The 19145-nt window shown below is 35.4% G+C and overlaps 1 protein-coding gene across 2 annotated transcripts in view; it reads left to right on the top strand.

The window, feature by feature from the left end:
- Positions 1-18439, top strand: part of LOC139152469 (death-associated protein kinase 1-like) — a 35182-nt gene extending 16743 nt beyond the window's left edge. Inside the window, exons 5-13 of one of the 2 annotated variants that reach the window (XM_070725608.1) lie at positions 176-274; positions 3000-3110; positions 3942-4001; positions 5632-5760; positions 7225-7476; positions 13530-13656; positions 14657-14805; positions 16055-16234; positions 16457-18439. In XM_070725608.1, coding sequence (XP_070581709.1) covers positions 176-274; positions 3000-3110; positions 3942-4001; positions 5632-5760; positions 7225-7476; positions 13530-13656; positions 14657-14805; positions 16055-16234; positions 16457-17641 — 2292 coding nt within the window. In that variant the 3' untranslated portion in view covers positions 17642-18439. The remainder of the gene's footprint in view (positions 1-175; positions 275-2999; positions 3111-3941; positions 4002-5631; positions 5761-7224; positions 7477-13529; positions 13657-14656; positions 14806-16054; positions 16235-16456) is intronic. The other variant, XM_070725619.1, reaches the window with a different exon arrangement.
- Positions 18440-19145: the final 706 nt, after the last annotated feature.

Here is a 19145-nt window from a genome sequence, read left to right as displayed (position 1 = left end):
TTACAGGCTGTCGCTAAAAAATCATTCCTTTTGCCATAGCTTTTGCAGACAAAATTTCTGCAATACTCTACTTGATGATTAATAGAGGGAAAGTGACTGCAAAATTACATAGTATTTTAACAATCAATATGCTACATTGATGTTATTAAACTTAGTATTAATGGCTTTCCTGTAGGATGGTAATACACCATTGCACTTGGCAGCACAGCGGGGTGTAGAGAGGACTGCCACGTTACTGTTGGAACACAAAGCCTCTATTAATATAAAGAACAAGGTGAGTGACTGCGATATTTACTCGTAAAATTATTTTATTGCATTTTCTGATAACACAATATATTGTTTGTGGTACATGCTTTCGTCATGCAACCGCTTTAAAAAGTAAAGTGCTCGTGTTTAAAACCATAACAAAGATATCGCCCATAGTTTTTCTGGCTTGGTCTGACAGTGTGACAATAGCTTTACACGAGATATTTCTGCTTGATATCATTAAACCAAATATTTGTAGTAACTCAAAGTTTTTTTAATTCAACTCTTCAAAAAAACATTCTTGAAATTTTTCTGTAAGTCACCACCTCTCAGAAAAATAATTATTTTGTTACTTGTTCATATTGGTAGATAGCTTCCAATTAAAAAAAAACATCCCAACACTATGATGTATCAGTAAAGCATGTAGTGAAGGTGAACTCTGGCTGAACAAAATAGGGTTTATCTTTTGCCATCAACAGCCGAATATCACTGCATCACTCATGAAAATAAATCCTATACCCTCAGATCATGCAATGAGCTTATGGCGTTCTTTCACAGTATGCAAGGAATCCTATTTCTATTTTATAAATTAATAACACAGCAACATTCCTTGCATCATCACTTTGTGTCTATTAAATATTTATCATAATTTTCCTTACTTTTATGGATCAGGTACCTGCCTAGTGGGTCAGCACCATACTGGCTTTCACAATGATGGAGATTCATAAAATTCACAAAAATTCAAAATAGAAAAAGTCATTATAGAAATTGTTAAATTATAAGTGGGCTTTACAATGGTTTGGGGGATATATCAAATTGAAAACAAAAGCAAAGAGTTTCAACATTTTCACGTTTATTTCATAGATACTATCTTCATAAATTAAAACAAAAACATTTAAAATATGACTTTAAGCAAACTTTAAGAAAAAAGTCATATTATTTCAGAAAATACAAGCAATCACTATAGAAAAATGTTGAAATTATTCATCTTTGGTCTTCATAACACAAAAGAACATTGTATTATTGAACACATGTTTAAATCATGCATCTTCATATCATGATAAAATGCAAATTTTTAAAGTACCTGAAAACTATATTTTATAACCTGTAATATTACGGATTGTAGTGAACAGCATGTCCGTACATTGGTGACATGACTCTCAGCCTTGATTGCTTTACATGAACAGTCATATGTATTGCAGCTGGTGGTACAGCAACATCTTTTGTCACACACTTTGCACGCATTGGGTCGGCGAGTATAGATTCAAAACAACGTTGCCAATCCCGTGGAGATAAGAAAGCATATCTGTATGTGTCTTGCTGTGTCTTTGCGTAAAAAGGTACATGGTCACCTTTGTAAATGTCGTTCAACTTACCATGGAAAGTGCGCCACCACAAGGTCGTTACGCAAACTTTCAGGGCGTCCAGTTATTATAGCTGGGTGAGCCAGCAATTTTTTGCGCCTCATCTGTGGATATATTTATTTGCAGTTTATTTTAATCTAAAAAGGCTGCTACCTTTACATATTTGACAAAAACATCAAGAGCATCATCCGTTTTGTGCAGTATGGCCGCATTTATCACTTACCCTGCATCACGTAGCTTATTGTTTCGTAAATATTTATAATGAGACTGTTTATATTGAAATCTCATATTTTTGGCAAATGTCCGCCATGGAGTAAACATAGTTTAAGTCAACTTTGAACTATTTTGTGCAATGTTGGCCAGTATATTCGATACCGGGGTAAGCATTTCCGAAATGTTTACCAGAAAGATGTTAATATTGAAACTTCAAATAAACACAGAATGCTAGTTGTGTTATCAAAAATATTGATACAGATCAACCATGCAGTAAATATATCATCTCTGTCAAGCATCGTATGTTTTTGTCATGTAACTTTCAAAGTATAACGGTATAGGCTAAACTATAGGTAAACACGTTCCGGGTTTACATAAGAAGCCAGGTGATATTGTCACTTCAATTAAATATGGCGCAATAAATGTATTATTGTAAATATAACTTAGTTTGAAACAGATTCATCATGGATTAATATTATCTGTGACAGATATCGTATCCGAAGTGTTTATCATGGGTTATGCCATTTCTCATCGTTAAACACTCAACAAAATGTTATTTGAGGGCTATTGAAATCGTAAATTCGTACACATTTAGTGCAATTATGACGTGCTCACCTGAATAGATCTTACTTTGATATAGATCCATCATGGACTTACAATTATTTATGTCAAGAATATGCATATTCTCAGTTCGGCCCCAATGCATAATGTATAGGAAAAGCGATATCTCATTGGTAAATACTCCTCAAATTTTATTAAAAGGTCGTAACTATTGAACCTTAAAAGAACTATTCTGAACTACATGCTATGCAAATATACTTATTTCCTTCTTAAATATATGTCAGTTATATGGTATATGTGACGCGATCACACCTTAGTTTTTATTCAGAATAGCCTATATTATTTCTGGCATGACCTGGCAACTAAATTTTTGACGAAAAAGTTTGGTCTTAATCACAAGTAAAAGATACTAAGATTGTAGACAAAGTTCTTCCTGGTAGCAGCTAAGCCTAATATTAATTTTACTTTTGATTTTCAAAGCAGTTTAAATATATTGAACGGGTGTTATATGTCTATGATTTTATGTCGGTGTCGTTTATTATATTACTTTTTCGACAAAATCAAATGTTTCACTTTATCATATTATATAGTCTAAAAACCGATTTCTTCCTTAAGGACGGCGAAGGACCTCTTGATATAGTAAAAAGAGAATTATCAAATCTGAGGGGCGAAGATGTTGCAAAAGCTTTCATTGAATGTCACTATGACAACAATGAAGTATGCAAGGTAAGGAATTTAATATCATACAGTTACGTCGTACCTGTAGGAAATTGTTTTTTTAGTATTATTTTGAAACAGAAAAAAATGTCAAATCCAGTGAAGCACAATAGTAGACGGGCAGAACGAAAGGGAAAAACATAAATATCTATTCTGCATCATTCGATTGTCTTGATTGGCTTAGATGTATTCACAGGAATGATTTAAAAAAGATACAACTAGATTGTCAGATCTTTCCCGCTCTTTGTGGTAAAATTGACCATGGGGTTTCTTGTGTATATCTGTGCGCGCCCACTGAAGTGATCTCGAACGCTGCTGACACATATGAGTTAAGTTGACATAGCTATTTTCCTAAAAACAGTATGGGTTAACCTAAAGTTGAGAAGACCAATGAGATCGCAAGACGGAAACGTTTGAAACTAAGATCGACGATTGCAGTAAAGGGCAAACAATATAAATCAGTACGGTACTGCTGTTACTTAGCAGTCAGTGTGGCGATGACGATTCTGGGTGCTGCTAAAAAGGGAGTACGAGATTACAATGGTGTTAACTGATTATCACTTTTTACGTCTATGAAAGTTTGAAAATTATAGCGGAAGTTCAAAAGTGCCATCTATGTATTCGCATTTAAAAGGCAGAAACAATTAAGTTGAATTTATAATATATTAAGACCCCGTTTTAAAGTCAAAATGAAGCTCTGCAGTGTTAGTCATTAAGAAAGAAGAAATTGCAAATCATGTGAAAAGTCCTGAACTGTTGATGTCATTATGATGCAGTGTCGTTTTGAAATTTGAGTTATTTCATACAATCTTATTTTAGTAAATCTTTCCTATATTATAGACTATTATCAACGCCCCTGATGACAGAGATATGAGAATGGAGCTGCTAAATCACCAGAAGGTATTATAGTAATTGAATCCATCGAGCGAAAATGTTAACCCCAGAAATAATGTTCGAAATGACACAGACTTGCTATTGGTTAAGGTGGTTGGAAAGGCTAGAGCGTCTGTTATAAACTTCAATAAAACTATTAAAATATAAAAGTAGTCAACATTCTCTGTGGAATAAAAAAAAATAGACATTTGGGCACAAAGGCATTGCAGAGTTATAGCCTGTTGAAACTTCTGAAAAACTGACCAAATAAGAAGAAGTTGGGGAGTCCTTAGTGTGTAAACTATGGTAGAGGTCCCCTAGCTTTTAATAAAATGTTTGAAAAGGGAAAGTCATTATTTGCTGTTTTTCAGGAAAGTTTGACAAGGCGGTGCTGGCATTCAGAGTGAGTGACTGCTATTGTAAATGCATTTTTAGATTCTTTGAGTGTCAAAGAGGTGTCAAAAGTGAGATTAACCAAAAAAACTGCTCTGTGACTTCAAAAGAGGGGTGCAAATATGGCTTGTTTTCAACATTTTTGACAGAATAACAGTTTTCCTACAAAATTGTATACCAATTTAATCAAACCTTTGAAATGAGATATTGACATGGAATTTTTACAGCCCATTAATAAGGTTACACATAAGATTTGTATGGCACAATTTTCCTGTATTTGAAGTACTTTTTGAAAAATCACATTTTGAAATTTGAAAGAATTTTTAATAATTTTTTGATATGTAAACCCATGTAAAATCATAAAAACAAATTTTATTTACAAATCCTGCCGTACAAATCTTACAATAAATGGTGTCAACGTATTTATAACTAATTTGGTAATATTAATACTATCCAATTATTATAAAATTCAAATATGTAAAAAAAATTGAAAAATTAAAATTTTAATATTTACTGGTGTCATATTTCAAAATCATGGCTGCAAATATACAATTTTCATATTTTTTGGAGAAAGTATTAACTGAGGGAGATATCCTGAAAATTTGAACTAAATATCTTGATTCTAACACTTGAAACTTGAGAAAAGAATTGGTGCAAAAATAGCCTTTCCAACCACCTTAATGCTGAAAGACATCTACAGACCTATTTTGCCTCGGTGTAGAGGGCGATAGATTAACATTCATTTGTTTAATGAATTCATTGACACACCATCACAATGCAATGGCGAGCTGGAATTATTTGCTGTGAAATTTTAGATTCGACAGATAATACTTGGTCGAATAATCCAACCAAATTGATCTGTGAGGTACAAAAACATTTTAAACAAATTTATGTTTTCGAGGGTTGTTACTAGGGTTTCTGGGTTATTGACTATTTTTATTTGCATTTCTATGAAGTCACTAATATTATTGTTTTTGCATTTTTCGCTTGGGCACTAAGCAATACCGTCATTTTCTCGTGCAACCATCAATGGATGAAGTCACAAAATAATTGTTTTCTTGATTATTGAAATTCCCTACTTGTTTTAAAATCTTCCATTATCGTTTATATGACTCGCAAAGGTTCCCGATACATAATCCAATCGCCAAAACGTTTGATGGTTCGTTGATTTCAATTTAATATTTTGCAATTTCGTTGACTTACTATATGTAAAAGTGATCAAAATTGTCGTTTTTGTGCCCTTTTCTCCTTTCTACACAATTAGCAATATCGCCACAAACAGGAATATAATATTTTAATGAGGGAACCAGGTGTTCGACGCAATATCATGAGAATTTGTCTTTGTGGATACGGTGGTAGAGGAAAGACAACTCTTAAACATTCATTGGAACGGGTATGTACTGCATTGCTTATTTACGTGTAAATAATTATAATTCAGTAAATTTTCGATCGGATCCCAAACAACAACGTACTTAGTCTTAGTCACCTTGTGAAGACAACAGTCAAAAAACCTTTCGGGCGAATCCATATCACTAAGTCTCATAATATGTTGTTAGATTGTCCCCACAATCAACTTATTTCCCTTGGACAAAAAAGAGACTAAGTTGATCATAGTGTGCCAATCAAGTATGAATGTACGCGTATGCTATGCAGAGTCAATTGCAATGCTACGATATACTTGAACCGATTTGATAAAATGCGGAAAAGATGGTATACTCTTTGGTACACAATCAGGTCAGTCTGTTCTTTTCATCTACAATATTTTATGTCAGAAGCATTACTCACCATTCTTTCCGCCTGATAAATTTTGTTTCAATCTGATATAACAGTGTTATGGTAGGTATATGTGTTACAACATTTTTGTTACAAGCTAAAGTGTATTAATGGAAGCCCATTTAAATAGCGAGCTTGCTAAATGCATGGACAAAACGAAACGAGAGGAACGATACACGCCCTATGATTGGCTAGACACTGCAATGTTCATTCTTTTCGTATGCAATCCTTTGTTCCGATTGGCTGAACGAAAACGACGACAGAGTTTTCGTTCCTTTCGTTCGCATTCTTTTTCTTGATTGGCTGAACGAAAGTGACGAAATATTTGCATATTCATTTTGTTTGCATGGAAGGGCGAGCTGTTGTTAACCAAAATGCTGGCGCCTCGCTCTCATTATATATTCACCATGATGTAATTCCGCCGTCTTTGAAATACAAGAAAAAGACTGAGCACAGATTGAAATACTTTCATGACACGAGTTGAATGGAAATCACGGTGGATGAACTCTGTTCAATCTGTGTTCACTGTTATTCCTTGTATTTCAAAGACGGGAGTTATTACATGGTGAATATATAATGAGAGCGAGGCGCAAACATTTTGAGGAACGACAATAGCTCATTCTTTCCATGCAGTCAATCAGAAAATTGAATATGCAAATATTTCGTCACTTTCGTTTGCCAATCAAGAAAAAGAACATGAACGAATGGAACGAAAACTCTGTCGTCGTTTTCGTGGTGGTGGTTGCATAAAGGAAGGAAGGAATTTTTGATGCAGCGCTAGCTTTATGGAAAATCAAGTTGACTTACTTGGATGTACTTGTAAACAAGCAAAACGATATTGAGTTTTATCAAGGAATCTTCTTTATGTCGGGCTATGCGTAATATAAGTCTTTTTACAATGTAAAAAACAAAGAACATAAGAGATACCATATTTCTAGGATGTAAAAATAACGTCTGATGATAGGGTTATATTGTCATAATTTTGATGTATAATCTACCATTAGATTTATTGATAAAAATAAATAATATCCAGTCACGCTGTTTAACTAACCCATATTTGACTATTCATCATATTGGCTTTCAGAGCTTCCTTGAAGCAAAAACGAAAAAACGTTCAAAGGAAAAAGCACCAGCTTCAGGGGCTGATAATTACGTGCGCACTCCCGGTATAGACGTGGACAAAGTTCATATTTACAAAGTTGGAACATTCAGTGTATGGGACTTTGCTGGACAAGTGGAATATTACATTACACATAATATGTTCCTTAGGGCGGAGAACGCTATCTTTCTGCTCCTCTTTAATATCACCGACGAACCCGCAATACAGGAGGAAGAGGTAAGATGAATTAACTACTGCATTAAGTAATAAGCTAATTCTATCAATTTATATTCCAACGGCAAACAGCATTGCTTTATCTGTACATACATACAGTTCAGACATTCATTTAAAATCTACGGTTACGGAGCAACGAGTCGATGTATGACACTGACATTTAGACGCAATCATATATATATATATATATATATATATATATATATATATATATATATATATATATATATATATATATATATATTATATATATATATATATATATATATATATATATATATATATATATATATATATGGCACAAGACCACTAATTAATTTCCTATAGGCCACCACAGTAGCGTTGAGCTCGATTTTCCTATTTTAAAACATTCAGCGGCACGAATCCTCTTAACAGGTGTTAGGTCAATGTCAGCTTGATTACTGATTAATTTTTCGTGTGGGCAAGCCCACAGAAATTTTGAGATAGCGATTAAAATAGCGCCCTCAGTGGTGTTTTTGACGAAATTCAGGCTTATTGTTTTGATTTCAATTAGCCCTAGAACTCCTAATATTGCCAACAAATGCTTCAGCCATTATTCAAAACAGTCTGCATTTTGATTGAGGCAGAAAAAACATCTTTACAAAAATTCTTGACGTTGAAGTTCAAACTAAACAAGCATCCATGCAGATATCAAAACGTCAAGGTCTGCACTATTTTTCTTCCGAACTATCTATCTATCTATCTATCTATCTATCTATTATCTATCTATCTCTATATCTATATATATATATATATATATATATATATATATATATATATATATATATATATATATATATATATATATATATATATATATATAATTTTCATTACTTTTATAATTTTGCCAATGTTTGTCTTTGCGGGCACTTTCAACAGACAAAGTTAATAAAAGCCATAATATAGTGCAGCAAGGCATTTTGCGAAGTCTTAGAAGAGTATCACTCGGTTTCGAACGTGAACGATATAAGGAGGGGGAATGTTGACAATAATTACGATAGCTCAATCCTCCCATCGTCATTGCCAATTGCCGTGTATGGCCGGGGTTTTGTTTTGTAGCAGTAATTTGTTGAAAAGAGTGTTATGTACCAATAAAACAACAACGACGGCTCATCGCAAAATACTCACATACAAACGTCAACGTTTGCCTTCTAGATTTTTGTCTTTTTTTTTAATGATATTTCCTGGTTAAAACTATTCAGCGATCAAATTTATAACACAGGAAGCAATAGCGATCAAATCTATAAGACAGGAAGCAAAAGTAAATTCAAATCCAATATCCACTACGCCTATGTTCTCCGTTGTAGCTTTCACTGAGAATTTAAACTAACAGTACGTGCGAACCGTAAAATCGTAGCTTGTTTATAAATTATCAATAAAAAACGATAAAGTATTATTTAGACTCGACCAGGTTATGTTTAGAGGTCATTCAGTGATTACGTCGCCGTCGCAAATACGAACGTAAGGGGTGGGTCTTTGGACTAATGTAATACGCCTAGTTTTCAATCGGGTTCGAACCCACAACATACGGCATCAGTCGCCTAGCAGAGAGGCCACAGAGAGAACCGCTCGGCTAAATCTCCGCTCCCAAAAAAGAGTGGTTTAATAGCCGGCTAAGTTGTTACATTTTTCTGACTGAGACCGCTCCACATGTTGTACAGTTTGTGAAGCACTCACGCACGCATGCTCACTATCACACATCGGACATACAAACTTTATCGAAGCGAAGAAACGAATTCATCGCTTTAACTGGGCGAACGATAACCTCGGGGACAATTCTGTCAACCAGCAGAGCTACCAACCCAGGGTAGAAAATACGGCTAGTTTTCAATCGGGTTCGAACCCACAACATACGGCATCAGTCGCCTAGCAGAGAGGCCACAGAGAGAACCGCTCGGCTAAATCTCCACTCCAAAAAAGAGTGGTTCAATAGCCGGCTAAGTTGTTACATTTTTCTGACTGAGACCGCTCCACACGTTGTACAGTTTGTGAAGCACTCACGCACGCGTGCTCACTATCACACATCGCACATACAAACTTTATCGAAGCGAAGAAACGAATTCATTGCTTTAACAGGGGCGAACGATAACCTCGGGGACAATTCTGTCGACCAGCAGAGCAACCAACCCAGGGTAACATAGGTTCATGATTTGTAAATGAAGAAAAACAGGTCCAACCGGCTCAAAGAAGCCTTGATTCGGTGTAAAAATATCCGTGATAGCGAAGGATATTCTCTTCATTATTTATTGTCTTGACCAAATACATTATTGCCTCAATACAAGTTTTTGCATTTTCTGCCATGCTATCAAGTCGAAAGCAAGTCTATGTAGGCTTGTTTTACCTTGATTGCTTTTATCATGAAAGTCGAAAAGACAGGTTCCTTTAAGGTTTTCAGAAACATATGCACAAAAGAGTTACTTGGAAAACAGAAGTTTTGCAAATTTATTTCCATAACTTCTGTACAGGAAGGACATAAAAGTACGCCTTTATGCATCATAAATTTCTAGAGATTAATATTAAATATAATTATAACACGCCACATGCTAATTCCGTGTCGCGATTGTCCAGAATACGTCAAGTGACGAGAAAATCGATACGTCTAGTCCCCATCGGATCGACAAAAGTGACGTCAGAGGGTATTTTTTAAAGCTATTTCCCTTGGAAAATTGTTCAGACCAAATTTGGAAAAGTGCCCGGTCACGTGACCGTAGTGTCGTCTGCAGCTTTGCAACAATGGTGGGTGACTAGAACGTGATGTGCGTCCAGGAGACGACACATTCTCTAAAACAGATTTGTCAACATTTTTCAACATTCCAACAGCGTAGGAACTTGAACAGCTCATCGATGGAAAAGATTAAAGTGCAACTAAGGATGTCGCTAGGTATGCTTAGAATATTTTTTGAAAGAAAGTGGTACCACGTACAACTGAAACCGCTGTGGAAACATCGCCCAGTAAACTTGTCACAATGGATTAAAAAATATATAACAATACAACATGAGCATGGGGCCTACAGCCTTGGGGAAAAGCAATGTGTTTCTGGTAACAGACGGCCCCTCGGGGTAATAGACGGGCGCTATAGCCCTCATGACCAGGCAATAGGTGTTTATTATGGCTTGTTACCGTGACTGTGTTATGGGCAGCATATCTCCTCACAATAAGATAGCTTAATTCTTGAACAAGAATGCAATATTGTTTCCGTATCATAAGACTTTGAATTATCTTTGCTCTTCCAACCCTGCCGAAGGCCTTGGTACCTGGGCCTATGTTAATGGCAATTTAAGACCCTTAACTGATCTCACAATATATGTTGCACGGTGTTGAAAATGCAGTTTTCCTCAAAAAGAATTCAGTCATGTAAATGTACAAAGATATGCTTGAAAGTGAGTGTTAATGTCATCTGAGGATAAAATTCAGCAAATATGATTTAGATGTATGTACTCACCGGAACAATGGTGATTTCAAAGTGACTGCATGCCGAGAATTAAGGGAGAAACAACAAATTTTAAAATATAGTGAAAGATTTGGACCATTTCGAAACTATATAAGACAAAAATGATGACATGTAAGAGTAAGATACTCTTATATAAATGATGATCTAATAAATGAAATTTGTGATGCTTAATTGCGTAACAAGCCTGTCGAAGATTTCAGGATATAAATTTCAGTAAATTCTCGATATAATTTCAACTCAAGACATACGGTACCGTTTAACCTAGAGAAAACATCGTCAAAAATGGTAGGCCGAATCCCCACCCTTTAAAAAAGTGTTAAATAACCGAGCTAATGTGTTACAATTATTCTGGTTGCGACCCATCTCACGCCTTTGACTTCATGAAGCACCTGCCTAATCACACATCTTTCACGAACTTTATCAACTCGGTGACTTTATCGCATTAACTGAGCGGAGTTAGCTTCAGGGGTATACCAGCTACCAGCTGATCTATAAACCATGGGTAGAGAATTCAGTAAATTCTCTGTTTGATTGGAACTCATTAATGTACGGCAACCAATCAAAACCACTCGGTTAAAGCATACGATATGTACCTGTAGAGTCATTTGTCATTGCTGCGTGTATAATTGTATTGTCACAGTTTGATGTGTTTCGTAGATTTTGAGCTTTTATTCTTTTAGGGTACATTGACTTTCAAGAGGTACTACATTCTCTCTCTCTCTCTCTCTCTCTCTCTCTCTCTCTCTCTCTCTCTCTCTCTCTCTCTCTCTCTCTCTCTCTCTCTCTCTCACATGTGTAGATATCTGTTTGTCAATTATATATATATATATATATATATATATATATATATATATATATATATATATATATATTATTTTATTATTATTATAGACTTTATTTCGGACTCATTGTCCATATAACAACAAAAGAAAATCTGGTGATAAATATACACAGCTTGGTTAAGTTATACAAAAAGAAGCTTGTTCCATAACTTTATCATTTCGGAGTTTAAATATAATGAGTCATACACACATCGTACAATATCATTACTGCTTCTCAGAAGTCTTTGCTTTAAACCATAAATTTGCCTTCTTAGCAAGGCATCAAAGTTATTGATTCTGTTAGATATAAACATAGAGCTTGCACTACTACGTTTATCATAACCCAATAAAAGACGAGCAGCATTATTGTAAGCTACTTTCAATTTCCTCATAATATTAACAGAATATTTCATCCAAATTGGACCGCCATACAATTGATAACAATATGTTTTGAAAAGAACACTCTTGACTTCAAAAGTACATCGAGAAAATTTTCTCATAAGCATATTAGCTGATATAGAAAAGCATCTCATCTGTCGCTCGATATCGTCATCATCACGAAAGTGATCGTTGAGAACAAAACCCAAATGTGTCTTCTTTGTGACAAATACTAATTTAACTCTATTGAGATACACAGAAGGAATGTGACGAATCATAGATGAATCGCATCTCACGCACATACATTTGGTCTTTTTGTTATTGAACAAAATATCATGAGTATCACCATAGTCACTACAAATATTGACCAACTTCTGAGTTCCCTTGACAGAAGGACTAATCAGACAAATATCATCAGCATACATTAAATGATTGACGAAAAGTCCTCCAATGTTACAACCTGTTTTGGAATTAGACAGCATAAAGCTCAAATGATCAATATAGATATTAAAAAGCTTTGGTGACAAGATCCCACCTTGCTTTACACCATTGGAGACAGTAAAACCACTGGAGGTACATGCACCCCAGCGAATAAAAGTCTGTTGAGTTCGATACCATACACTGGTACTATGCGATCAGTCAACTTTTTGAAGAGAACCCAGTGGTTGACTCTGTCAAATGCTTTGGAGGCGTCCATGAAAGTGACAATGACATTACTACCATGCTTTCTATAGTAATTGATTACTTCTTTAAGTACAAAGACACACATATCGGTCGAGTGACCAGATTTGAAACCAAACTGGTAATGTGACGTTTCAAGATAACATTCAATATTTCTAAGTAAAATTAATTCCATAAGCTTAGAAGCAACTGTCGAAACTGCAATCGGACGATAGTTACTTTTGTCATTGATATTGTTGTTTTTGTCCTTTATGATGGGAACTAAAACAGTATCGGATAGGCGACTAGGGCAAACATTATGCACAAATATCGCCGTAAAACACATACTGAGTAAAATTGAAACTTTACTGCTAGCATACATAAAATGCTCAGCTGAGAGATAGTCAGGGCCAACAGATTTACCAGCCTGTAGTTTCCCTATGGCATCACTAATGTCACTGGGGTAAACAATGAAATCATTTTCGAGAGTACACTTTTCAACAACATCTAACACAAACTTCTGGTCATGTGTCGTATTCACTTAGTTGTAAACGCCATAGTAATGGTTTTATATATATATATATAATAATATATATATATATATATATATATATATATATATATATATATATTATATATATATATATATATATATATATATAATATTTATGTATATATATATATTGTTTACTGGGTTGAATTTTGATACTTTTCTATATAATAGGTAAATTCGTGGCTTGCTTTCATCAAGGCAATCATAATGAGAATTGATGGAAAGGGACATGTGAAGCCAATTGTAATATTGATAGCAAGTAGAGCTGACTTGTTGAAAGATGGAGCCAAGAGACAAGGTATGAACATAAGAAAGCTTACTGACACAATGAAAGACAGCTATAGGTGTTATTTTGAAGGTCGTCGTACAACAGAGGCAAACATTGCTCCCATGTCATCTTCGAACCACAACGGTAGACATTTGTCTGGAACTGATGATGTTACTCAGTGTGTTTGAAATCGTCTTCCTAAAGTTCAATATGTTGTTAGTGTTGATAAAAGACGTATGCAGCCAAAAGAAATGTTGACATTTTAAGTCGAAAAGGTAAAAAATAAAGGGATCAACGGCATGGCAAACTTGGTCAAAGCTCGTGACCTTTTTTTGCTTGCCAATTTGGAGAGGCCATTTAATGCTCCCTTAATCAGCGTCACTTGGTTTTGTTATATTATATTTATATTACCATTAGCCTTGAAAATATGCTTATTTCTGTTTCAACTGAATACTTTGTACAGCCTAGGTAATTTATACGTTATCACACACGCTTCTTTAGTATTAACATTCATATTTTTGCTAAAGTATTCTAATATGATCTTTACATAATATCTAAAGAGTAATAACGGTAGATATGACCGGCACTGACAGAGAAAGTGCTCGACAGTTTGTATCAGAGATTAGAACAATATGTTGATAGGTGTAGATAAGTCGTTCAGTGATATTATGGTCTGTCAAAAAGTATGTGGAGACGAAAGCATAAACTTTCATGAGTGATTGTATTATAAGTATGAAGTGTGGCTATGGCTAAGGGCAGTAATAATGGACAATTTCCCTGGACCCAACCTGTCCTGTCCCTAACTTATGATTGCTTCATAACGTAAACCTTTCAACTCAGATTTAAATCAATTAGGCTCATTTATGGTCGGTTTTGGTTGAAAATGGTTTGGGCGTTTGCATTTGTTTGTTACTTTAACATATGTTTTTCGTACGCTTGGTCCTATCGCCCCATTTGGTTCGATGTGGCTTCATCCAACTTTTGAATGCACTCTGTCACATAGTTTTGTTTTTTTTTCTTGTTCTTCCAGCCGGGTTGCGTTATAGAGAGGTATTTGAACAAGCTCAGAGAAAGTTTGGAAGATATTTGAACATAGCAGAGGAGATCTTTATATTGAATTGTCATGACTCACAGCATGCAGACATGATGAGACTGCGTGAGTGCCTTCGAGGAGAAAAGGTAAGGATCCATTAATTACATCTGGTTAACGAGTGAATGTGTTTAGCAATGTAGGAGCACACGGGTAAATTAACTTAGTGTATACTATTGTGCTGAGTGTGTACGCTGGTTCAGCAGAAACCGAATAAGGCCCCAATGGCTGAAACTTTTGCCATTACTTTCAAGATTCTACTTTCACACTACCATCAGTTCACGCCGAAAATCATACTGTTGGCTATGCATTATCAACTTCCGTTCACGACTGAACTTTTGAATATAAGCAAAATATTTGTTAACGCGTGCCGCACTCGTATTTACCATATCGTTAATATTGTTACGTTTGCCTATTTGAAACAAACACGGACGCCACAACTTCGAACTGATAACGCGTACGCCACACCAGCAGACAAAATTGACTAAGCAAGTATAGCAGTTGTGGTTTAGGAGCATACTGTACAAAATTAAAGTCATTTCCAGCAGTGAGTTGACGCGGATGAGCGTAGAAGAACTTCCCTCATTTGTTTGAACATAATAGTGCAAATTTCTTAGTGGCTTTTCCTGAGGTTCCGAATTATCCTGGCGATAGGTTTTCCTGAATCTCACTACAGCAGGGGAAGCACATTCAACCATTGCGCTCTTGACTCTCCTGTAGGCTGAGTTAGTGACTTCTGCAGAATATCTGAACATGCCACTTATATCAAAATTATTATCAGAAAAAGACACCCTGTGCCTTCATCGGGGGTGTGATAAGGTACTAGGTGAATGTTGATCGAAAATTACTTCCCAGGTGAATAGACAGAAAGGCCCAGGTCAGTGTGGTTTAGCAGGTATTCCATAACGATGGAATTATTTGACAGTGACTCAGCCAGTGTCAACAATACCACACAGGAAACTCGCAACAACAAACGATACGGAGCCTACATGGGCCCATACCAGTATTCAAATCAAATCTTTTTCCATGATTGTGATTTTGTCTTTTAGTGTTTTACCTGCAATGTTTCTTTCCGAAACGTTTTTTTTAACTGCCAAATATTTCTCTCCAAATAATGACAGTAAAGAAAAGTGGATCAATTGCATTTGAAAGACCTGGCTTCATTTTTGAATTCATTCTATACAAAACATTGTGACTTCCCGCAATGGTGAATCATCACGAAATTCGTCAATTTTTCAAACTCTTCACGTTACGTAATGAAATTAGTTTTTTACGCTAATTTAAGACTTTGACGAGACAAATCTCGAATGTTTGTTGTGTCTTATTAATGTATTCCAGAAGAAAGAATTTATCCCGAAGTTGTGTGCGAAAATAAGTGACAGCAAAGAAAAGTGGGTTGATAGGTCCTTTCCTATTGTCAAGTGGCATTCATATGTCCAGAAAGTAAGAGAAATAGATCCAATGGTTGATACGGAGTTCCTTGCTATAGCCACACGATTTCTCCATTATTCCGGGGAGGTATGTATATGATTATGTCACCTTCTTTTATATTTATGTTGTCGCTCTTATCTGTAAGCGACGACATAGAAAAGAACAGCAGCTATATTCCAAGTAACAGCAACTTGGTCCAAGGACAATGCACTTTGTATCAGTTTCGTGCCTTCCTACTGCAGGTTATTGCACATACTATAATAGTTTTAATTTAAAATTTATCATTATTTGTATTGCTATGTTTACCAGATTCTTCGTATTGAAAGTACCCTAACACAGACAGATGACATAGTTGTACTGAACCCTCAATGGCTGTGTAATAGAGTAATCGGACCGATGCTTGCCACCGAAATATTTGAACAATACACGAAGCGACTACCTGATAAAACAAAGACAAGATATCAAAGAAGTGACTTCGAAAAGGTGTTCGACGGTTTAGCTGATATCGACATGCTGATAGATCTCCTTTGTGAAATGGAACTACTTTACGGGGACACTGATATGTCTTACATCGTACCTGGGTTGTTGCAGAATGTGATGCCCGAACATAAATGGCAAATTGATCAAATCAAGAAGATCTACTACGGTAGAAGATTACAATGTCGAAATGATACAGATAGCTTCTCGCCAGGAATGTTCCCACGCCTTCAAACTCGTCTTGGGAGGCACTTTAGATGTTTGAATTGCCCCAAAGTAAGTCTTTGGAAAAATGGTATAAAGATATGTCACAACGTAGAATGTTTAGTATATATGACGAAGGGTTGGCGAGCAATACATGTGTGTGTCAGAGCAGAGAAGGAAGAAGAAATTGGAGAATGCCACAAAATGTTAGAATTAGTCACAGATTATGTGTATCACATGGTGAATATCTGTTGTCCAGGTACCAGTATCGACTGTCATATATTGAGTTCACACTCACTAAGAAATCACAGGGATCTTGAAAGTATCGTCTACTACTTGAAGCATAATATACTAAAAGCAGAGAGAATGAATGAGAAAGTCAACGACGATATAGAAAACAAACAAGAAGAAACAAGTAGTTTGCTTTGCATTGGTCACGATACGATGGTCCTTCGTAGGTTTGGTTATCTAACTGATGTAAAATGGATGCTAAACGATACTCTACAGAAGATCTCGCTCATCATGGATCGTAAGAAGGACTTTGGACCTGACTATAGAGTCATGGCTGACCTGATGGGCTTCCATCAAGCCGAAGTTGCAGTTTGGGAAGTCACAGCCTTTCCAAGGTCAATTACAAAACACATCTTGTCAGAGTGGTCAAAACGATGGGCAAAACGAAAGCATGAAGGTGGTTCAGCAACTGAGGGCGAGTGTATCTATGAGAGTAATTTCACCAACCTCTTGAAAATTCTAAGCCACAGAGACTGCCAAATCGATACACAAGATATACTACAGATGTTCAAAAATCTATGAACAGAGATGTCTTAGAGACACTGGAACACAGAAGAGTATTACAGCGCTTAAAATTTTGATGGGTGGGGGCGAAAAACACTTAACAAATCAACAAATACCATTGCAAGTGACATGTATACTGTAGTAAAACCCAGTTAAGTTATACGAATTTATAGTTACGTGAGTAACGGAATGATAGTGAGAAAATGACCTTCCTATTGTGCATTTCTAGATTTAGATTAATTCAATGATACAATTTTTCTTATTTGTACTTGTAACAATATGGCAATGTTTAAGAAAGGTGGCGTGAAAAAGTTTGTTCTACCCTTGAACTTACTTAAAACAGGCAACAATATTTGGTAGGTTTCACCATGTTGCATTTGGACTATTGTTAAATATTCGGTGTGTCGCTGGGAAGGCCCAACTATTTTTTTTCAGTGCACAATTATTATTTTTAACACACGTTATCCATTCAATTCTATCACTGTAACTAACAAAAACGACAACTAAATTTTCAATTTGACAAAATATTTTTTACAAATTGTTGTATGTTTGTATTGCCACATAGCTTATTTGTCGTTATTGTTTTTAAATAAACGGGAAAAGTTATCTTGATTGCTATCAGGGGTCTACTAAGATTAGTGACATTTACTTTGTTGTTAGTATTTCATAAGCATTAATGCCCATCTTACTACTTGACAAGGTGATACTAAGATGTTTAATTTTATTACTTGTGTATGTTAAAGTGTTTTCTATTTACATTAAATTTACCTCATCCCTTCAGAAATCTCTGAAGTGAAAAAAAGGTACAGTGTATTATTTTTGGCTGCAGTGTTTTGTTTGTTCATTTGTTTGTTTATTTGTTTGTTTGTTTCTTTGTTTCTTTGTTTTCTTGTTTAGTTGTTTGTTTTATTAGACGTTTGCAGGCCTTAACTTCCATTAAAAATGTATAAATGACTTAGTCATTTTCACTGATATTTGGGTAGTAACGCCTACTGAAAAACTATACGGAATTTATTGCCAACGACATGTTTCACTTTAAACGGTTCATCAGACAATCGGGACAAAATGAGATAAGATAAAATAGACCAAGTCAAATGATAGAAATATTACACAAATGAAGCATTTTAAATGCGCACACCCACGTTAACTCATCTGTAGAAGTTCTTTTTAATTTGAATACTTCACTTCTCTGCTATTTGTTATGAGAAAGAGTGGAATATTACCAAGACGTTTGTGCAAAAGTAGACTCAGAAAATAATCAATTGTCAGCTTTAGGGGAAAAAATCTGCGGATAAATCTGTGCATCATTTCTCACAACTAGGATGAACAATACAAGGCTTTTCCTACCCGCAAATATATTGCTCCCTTTTGAGCTGAACGATTCAGTTGAACAAACACTTGGAACAAAGTCTTTATTTTTATATTTTGTACTTGATAAAACTTAATAAAAACGTTGTCATGCCATGTAACGCCGTGAAGAACTGTCCAGTCGAGAACCGCTTCAACCCAGTGAAACGACGGG

The sequence above is a fragment of the Ptychodera flava genome, chromosome 2 (genome assembly GCF_041260155.1).
Source record: "Ptychodera flava strain L36383 chromosome 2, AS_Pfla_20210202, whole genome shotgun sequence".
Lineage (NCBI taxonomy): Eukaryota > Metazoa > Hemichordata > Enteropneusta > Ptychoderidae > Ptychodera > Ptychodera flava.
The sequence above is the reverse complement of the archived record's forward strand: the minus strand, read 5'-3'. Positions and strand labels throughout refer to the sequence as shown.